Source organism: Electrophorus electricus, chromosome 2, assembly GCF_041902795.1.
Source record: "Electrophorus electricus isolate QZ-2024a chromosome 2, ASM4190279v1, whole genome shotgun sequence".
Lineage (NCBI taxonomy): Eukaryota > Metazoa > Chordata > Actinopteri > Gymnotiformes > Gymnotidae > Electrophorus > Electrophorus electricus.
Window position 1 is genome coordinate 10,768,758 of NC_137498.1, and position 8,472 is coordinate 10,777,229.

The 8,472-nt window shown below is 39.2% G+C and overlaps 1 protein-coding gene across 1 annotated transcript; it reads left to right on the forward strand.

The window, feature by feature from the left end:
- Positions 1 to 1,963: 1,963 nt before the first annotated feature.
- On the forward strand, positions 1,964 to 7,619 carry LOC145643434 (polymeric immunoglobulin receptor-like). Its single transcript, XM_081694683.1, has 6 exons — positions 1,964 to 2,324; positions 3,243 to 3,545; positions 5,098 to 5,196; positions 5,475 to 5,579; positions 5,665 to 5,732; positions 6,897 to 7,619. The coding sequence occupies exons 1-6, from the start codon at positions 1,964 to 1,966 to the stop codon at positions 7,002 to 7,004; spliced, it is 1,044 nt and encodes a 347-aa protein (XP_081550809.1). The 3' UTR covers positions 7,005 to 7,619.
- The last annotated feature ends 853 nt before the right edge of the window (positions 7,620 to 8,472 follow it).

Consider the following 8,472-nt stretch of genomic DNA (forward strand, 5'->3'; position numbering starts at 1 on the left):
AACAACAAAAAGAACAAAGTAACAGAGAAAAGGTGAGTGTTTCTATTTCCTGTGATAACTGTTGGGTTGTGATGACATTGTACTGTCTACATCCAAAGTGGTCTTTACTTTGGTGACTCCTTTAGTGGTTCTGTGTCAGTGGGTGGATTTCACAGCTTCTCTTAAGTAGTTTTTTTCTTAATAGTATGAAAACTACAACATGATCATAGACTGCTGCATTCTACCTGTACTTTATGAATAATATGAATGTTATCAGACAATGCTCATGTTTACCTGATTAAATGATCAATGTTTATTTTGATCAGCATGTAATCTAGAGCTCTTCCTGTCTGATCTGTCTAATATTTGCTAAGATACACATTCAGTTTTGTCCTCTGATCACTAAGTGCAGGAGTGAAATGATGTGTCCAAACAGTGCTGAGGGAGATCACTGTGTAGCACTACTTCTTACTGCAGGATCACTTTACTGAGGATGGGGACTGAACACTGGGAAGCTCAGGAGGAAGTTATGACACTAGAAAGACACTGTTTCACTGTTAGATTTAGTCTGTATGTGTGTGCGTTTCTGTATGTGAGAGAGAAAGAAGTGGAGGAATAATTTATTTTGCACTTGAACACACTTCCCCTCTACTGTGGATATTAGTGGGTGGAGAATTTCAGTGGAGTTCTACTGAGAGAGTTGTAGAGTTCCAGGTCATAGTTGTATGGTGGTTCCACTAGACAGACTGTAGTCTGGGCTGCAGTTTTCAGTGTTCAGTACACTGTAGTTTTGTAGAGTGTATAAGATGTGTAGCAGCATTACTGCTGTAGCTGTATGTAGTGTGTTGTGGAATGCAGGTTTGTTTTTAACTGCAGATGTGTTTTTACTTCCTTTTTGGAAATGATGTGCATATGAAGTCCTGTGAAGCATTTGAGGTTCTTCTTTATTGTACTGATTCGAAGCTTTGGACTATGTCATAGAGAAATGAACTGACCAAACAGCACTGAGGGAGGTCATTTTAGGTCACTCCCACTGGCAACCACATTTTGTCTCTATGACAACGGACTGAAACGTTCAAGTTACAATGTCGACGTTCTCACTGATGATGTGAAACTATCTGCTAGATTACTGACTGATAAAGAAGAAAGAAGACATACCAAATGACAATGTATTAAACCCTACAGGATCACTATATATGTGAGTGAGAATGTTGTCATTCTTACTTATGTGTGTCTGTGTTGGGGATAGACGTTGGTCAGAACTTCATCTGAATGCACTTCCTCTGCACTATAACTGTAGTTGTCATATTATTCAGTAGAGTGTAGTTCTGAAGCGTGTGTGTATGGTGTGTATCAGCAGTCCTGCTGTAGCTGTGTGTATTTTGTGTGTAACTCAGTAAGAATGCAGGTGTGTGTTTATCTGCTCCTTGTGCTCCATGCTGCTGATGGTGAGTGTAACCTTCTCTCTACTTCTGTAGATCATCAAATATCTACTCAGTAGCTACTTTATAAGAAACACTGAAAACATCTATAAGAGTTCAGTTAGAGACGACATCTCTGACCACCTATAAAAGGCACTTTAAAGGCACATGTGGACACTAGTGCCAATGGGTGATGTTACTGTTTCTAATAAAGTAGGTGGTGAGAATAAAATTGTGTGTGTGCGTGTGTGTGTTGTATATTACCTGAACATGTAAGGTAGAATTTAAGATTTGGTTAGTAGGCTGCTTTCAGTTGTAAACCAAACCTTGAACACAATGTGTCATTGTGGTGCAGTTATATCTAATTACATATAACCCATGCATATCGGATTCAGTGCTCAGACTAGAGCATAATAATCAGAGTAAAGTAAGTAGTCAGTACATGGTTGTATAGTAAATGTTACTCTGAACAATCACAAATCTCTGTGTTCTTGAGATAGTTAAGCCATGTTAAAGAGAAAAGAGATGAAAAGAGTAAAGAGATGAAACTCAAATGTTGGGACATGCACATGAGGGGATTGATAGTGAAGGTCTTCTACTGGTGTGTTTCTGCAGGCTGTATACTGGAACATCAGAAGATCACAGACATCACTGCATATGCAGGAGACTCAGTACTACTGCCCTGTTCCTGCACTGACCCACAAACCAGACCTGAGAGTTTCACCTGGCAGAAACACCAAAACTCCAGTTATACAGAGATCTCCAGTGAGAGTGAACAGTACAGAAACAGACTTCAGCTGGGTACTGCTCACTCTCCAGGAAATCTCTCTCTACTCATATCACACCTGACTGAGGAGGATGAGGGAGACTACAGATGTCTAACTAAAGGGAATAAATACAAAGACATCAAACTTTATGTTTCAGGTAAAATATTATTCAGAAACACGGACAAATTAAAATCTCCTAAGTAGATTTCGCCTGGTGGATCTCCATCATGAACTTCGCTTTTCAAACATACATATAAATGTAATATAAATACATTCACCACAGACTTTATTAGACACACATACATCACATTTTACTAAAATTCAAAAACAGGACATTTAAAAATAGAGAAACACCATTACATATTTATGTATCCAACATGTGGACCACATTATCCTCAGATATTAGTCACCAGACACCCTCTGTCACCAGTCTAGAAGAGTTAAACACAACTAACATACATTTCACCTGCCCTCACTGAACACTTTCAGTACCTCTAATAAGTGAATGTGTAGGTATAATTACAGACTGTGTCCACCTGGTGTCTTACACAGTTTGTGTGTCACCCTGCACGCAGGACATCACTGGTCAGTTTCTGACCACAGATGTCCCATTATATGTGGATACTGAACCATTCTCCACACGTCAATCCCACTACAGTGCTGGAGGCTTGGTAGTGGGTGTTGTACTGGTATGAGTGGTTCAGGTACAGCAGTGTTACTGGATTCAGTGCTACTGGTAGGTTGAGAGTGTTCTGACAGTGAAAGATATCCAGCCAGCAGTGGTTCAGTGGTCAGACAATGACCATGACTGGAGTTGGAGGATGGTTAACACTAACTGTGTGTTACACCAGATGGGCTACAACCACTGACTCTACACGATGTTTCAAATCCATTTATATTTTAATGCATGTGACAGAGAGCATAAACTTGCATCAATTCTGTAACAAAAGGATGTTAAACATTTCACAAATGGATTTGTTTTGTCTTCATATGATGGTTCACAGAAGAATGTCACTGGTTGTACAGGTTACTTCATAACAGTAGTGTAACATGTCAGTGTTTCTGCTCTCTCTAGTCTGTAAGGATGTTGTGAATCCTCCCACAGTGCTGAGTGGATACGTGGGAGGGTCTGTCCTGCTGCCCTGTTACTGCACTGAACTGCTGGCCGAGCCAAAAACCGTCAGATGGAGTTTTATAGAAGAATCTAATTTCATCTACCCAACTGACCAGACAAACCGTTACACTGATAGAATTAAGCTGGTTACTGCTCCAGGAAATTTCTCTCTATTCATATCTGGTCTGACTAAAGAGGACTGGGGACAGTACAGGTGTAGCATCAGCAGTCATCATCTTATAGACGTCAAACTCCAAGTAACAGGTAAACCAACCTCTTGTATATTTAATGTATGAAATGTTGTTGACTGCATATAGTGACTGATCTGTACCAATAACTACTGTACTACATAAAACAAAAAATCTATCCAGCGGCAGGATCTGCAGTTCTACTTCTGTCTGTTTCTAGTTACATCTTCTGTTTGTATTTGTATTTCATGCATGTAGTTAATGACTCTTGTCCGCTATCCTGTTATATATACATAGTGTATATAGATAGAGGGAGGGAGGGAGCGAGAGATGGAGAGAGAGAAGGAAGGAGGGACGGAGAGAGGGAGAGATAGAAAGAAAATTTTAAAAAGACAAAGAATGGGGGTAAAAACAACGTTTGACTTTATGAAACAAAATAGCGTTGCGCTTCCTTTTCACAATACAACAAGGCGGTGAACGTCAACGCATCTCCTTGAGTTGTAATAAATATGCGTGTGTGTGTGTGTGAGAGAGAGAGAGAGAGAGAGAGAGAGAGAGAGAAAAAAAAGAGCAGAGAGAAGAGTCTCCTCTCACAGCTGGTGCTGACACTGAGTTCATTAACACACACTAACACTAACACATCAGGACCAGTCTGAAGTACAAACAATCAGACCAAACCAAATTATTACACTTCACAAACTAATCTACATCACCCACTGGAAAACAAACACAAGCACAAAGCAGAGAACACAGCCTGGCCGTCCAGACCAGCCGATATAAATGTTATGGCTGCCCAGAGAACAGAGACTCTGTCAGCAAAAAAAATCTGAGACGGTCCACCCCAACTTTAAGTGTCTGTCTAACACTGACAAACTGCCCATCCTACTGGGCAAAAAGAAGGAAAGCAGCACTTTAGCTGGGTGATACATATCTGCCTGCCATAAGATGAGGGACAGTGATTAACCCACCCAAACATACACACACACACACACACAGAGACTATATTACCCAGTTTATAAAAGTTACCTAGCTATTTATCATTATTAACTATTTATTATTATTAACTATTTGTTATTATTAAGTATTTATTATTTTCCATCCTTATTATTTTTTTATTTTCCTTTCTTTTCACTTTTACTTCTTCTAATTATTATTATTTCAGACCAATTACAGTTTCTCTTCAAGTTCTTTTATAACAGAATTCTTAATTTCCATAATTGCAAAGGTTGTAATGTTGTGTAATGTTCATGTTGTAATACCGCTTTGGCAATACTATAGTTGTATATGGTCATGCCAATAAAGCTTACTGAACTGAAATGAACTGAGAGAGAGAGAGAGAGAGCGAGAGCGAGAGAGAGAGAGAGAGAGAGAGAGAGAGAGACCCGACCCAGGAGCCCCTAATTCATTCACTCTCAGAAAATGACTAAAGGACACACTGCACCTACAGAGCCCTGCAGCTTCAGACGTAGCCAACGTATCACCACCACTGACACACAGAGAACTGAACACGTCTGCTTGGCCAAACTGTACATACATCAGTTCTGTAGTACAAAATCTAAACTTGTTAAATACATAACAGCCCTGAACCCTCATTACTTATAACTGATCACACTTTTCTATTCTTGCAGAGGCTCCATATAAACCTGTAAATCCTCCTCCATTGGACACTGACACATCAAGTCCAACAGCTTCAACTAAACCTACTACAACAATGACGTCTCCAAATGGTTAAATGGTTTCTTTAAATCTGTGATGTTTCTGAGAATAAAAGTTATTTAATGCGTCATTTAATGTAAACTCTCAATGAAGTATAATGCCTGACTCTGTAACTTCAAACTGAGCCTGTAGAGACGTATTACAGACCCATTCATGTTCTTTTCTATTTGCTTGTGTGGCAATAAGAATATGCTTTGAATGCTTGTTAAACATTCATACAATATAATATTAAAATGACAATTAATACATTTAAATGTAATATAAATGCTTCCCACATTCCCACATGCAGGTGCTCACACTTCTCCACTGTACACACGTCATGTCATATTAGCTGGTGTGGGGGTTTTACTGCTGTTGATGGGATTAGGAGGAGTCATCTGCTGGAGATACAGAGGTACACATACACACACACACACACACACACACACACATAAATACATACATATCCACATCCATCTCACACTGAGTTAATTTTGTAGTTCAGAGACGTGAACAGACGGTGAGCAGAGAGGGACAAACAGGACAGAGGAGAGATCAGCAGACACAGGTGAGTGTCACACATCCATGTTATAATATCAGTGAACTCTGATTCAGTGCACAGATCTGTTCTACAGTGTCAAAGCTTGGATCAGTGAATGTGACTGTTTCTGCATGATTGTTCTGACATTCTGTACATGACTACAACTTTAAGATCGAAATAATGTAATTGCCAGCCAATCCCTTCATGTAACACCGACATGAGGCAAGAAACATTTGGGCCATATACAAAATAGTTTACTACATACTTATGCTGCGTACTGGACTCATTATATACCGTATAATGTTTACTGTTCCCTGTAGTAATATGATGCATAATATCCAGTGTGTACTAAAACGCAAACCATACTAAGGGGTCACTTGAACGTATGAAGTTCTACCCACTTGTGATTTACGGCCACCGTTGCATGATGAGATGCTGTACACCATGGAGACATGCCTGGTCACGTACTGGATTATTTGGCCATAGCAGTATGTCATCTGGGCATCTTTTGTGTACTGGAAAAATTCATTTTGGTCAGACTAGTTTTCAAGCTCTCTTCAGTAAGCACTCATTAACTAAAGAAAAATTGATCAACACACATTTATCATTTGTATTAAAAAGGGCAGATGATGTATGTATATGGTTACTCTGCTCAGCTACTTTAATAGGATCACCTTTACACTACATCCAGTTATCTTCTAGCTGCGTTATATACCTGTGTACAGTTCCACAGGCTTGTGTATAAACTTCAGACACACTGCTTTTCTTGTTACACACTCATACATGCTCTAAAGACACTACCACTGCAGAGACACTTCTTTGTTTAGAGTGGTCCACCATTCAGGTAGGATCCATTCAGCAGTGCTCCAGTGGTCACCCAGTAAACAGTGGTGCACACCTGCAAGATATGTGCACATATTAAATTACAGACTGCAGGTGATTTCTGTGTCTTTATAAAAGTGGCCGGTGAGTGTTTAAATGTTTGTGAATGTATAAACAGATTACACACGTGCTGCCATGAATTAGATTTACATGCGCAGTTATGGATTAAATGTATATTACAATTAACACCCATTAACACCTCTGCAATACAATACATTTATTATATTAACACTTGTATTAATCCACTCAACAGGGTGTGCATTAGTCTGTATGTGTGTTAATATTTTGTAATTGTGATATTTTCTGCAGGATGATGTAATGTATTCTACTGTAGCCCAAATTAACACCACCAGACCAGCACCCAGAGCAATGGATAATGGAGATAATACAGAATATGCCAGGATCAAACTAAATTAACAAACCTGAACACACACACACACACACACACACACACACACACACACAGGGACTTTTATTGTATGGTATCTAGCCAATTAACTGTTATGTTCTTCTGTCTTGGTTTCAGTGCTGACTTTGTATAATTTGCTGTATTTTACTAATTAACTGCTAATTAGTTACTTCAGGTGTGGTTTCTGACTGGCATAAGTTAGGAATTGTAGGTGGAGGACTAACAGTAACAGGGGCAGGACTAAGACTGATAACATTACAGTGTAGCCACTCCAAGAACCAGAGTACGTGGGTTTTATTCCTTTTGGGTTCATCTTCTGCTTGGGAAAGGAGGCTAACCGCTAAATCTACAACTAAAATTGTGACTCCTACAAGCAAGTACCGTTTTTGTTCTGTACATTTGCAAAAACTATTTGTTTTATTGTTACATTATGGATTTTTGTCAGCAGATTGTCTTTTCTGCATTTTCTGTATCTCGAAGCATTTTTGTATATTTAATCTTTAAATAGTAGCACATTTTTCTGTTATTAAGCAAGTCATTTTAGAGTCAAATGCTAACCGTTTTCTGTATGCGTCACTTGCACTGTGAGAGTCTATTGTTGTTTCAGAAATAAAGAGCCAAAGCAGGAAAGAGTTGTGGTTTCTGTTTACACCTACTGTTCATCAAGTACATCGTGTGTGTGTGGTGCAGTTTGACAGCAGAATGTGTGTAGAGTGCAGTTCACTGACAGCAGTTGGATGCCACTGTCTGTTTCTTTGTCTTTAGGACCTTAAACTGGAAACCATTCTAACTGAGCTGTGGTATGGTTCACATGTACACATTATTGGTGTACAAATTCACCAATGCATTGGACAGACAAGCTTGATCAGGAGGGTTGAACACCAAAGTAGAGCAGATGGTTCTGCAGAATTGTACACAATGTGAAACCAGATCAGTGACATAGAAACAGTCTCACTCAGACTCAAGAAAAAACACCAAATGTGAAAATCATCTTTTATCCCAAACAGGTGACTCTGGTCCAGTGCTTGGTGTGAAAGGGTTCATACGTAGAACATAGCGGGTGGTTGCTTAGGGCAGTAGAGCTGTGTTGAAAAGGTTCTGCAAAGTTAATTTATTTTGCTGTTGTAGCTGAGGCAGTTGGCTTGCTACGGCATTATATGACATACAGCGGGTGAAATAAGTATTGAACACGTCACCAATTTTCTAAGTAAATATATTTCTAAAGGTGCTATTGACATGAAATTCTCACCAGATGTTGGTAACAACCCATCCAATCCACACATGCAAAGAAATCAAACCATAGATGTCCATAAATTGTGTAATAATGAGAAATGACACAGGGAAAAAGTATGGAACATGCTTATTGAAATTTATTTAATACTTCGTACAAAAGCCTTTGTTGGTGATGACAGCTTCAAGACACCTGTATTGAGAAACTAGTCGCATGCATTGCTCAGGTGTCATTTTGGCCCATTC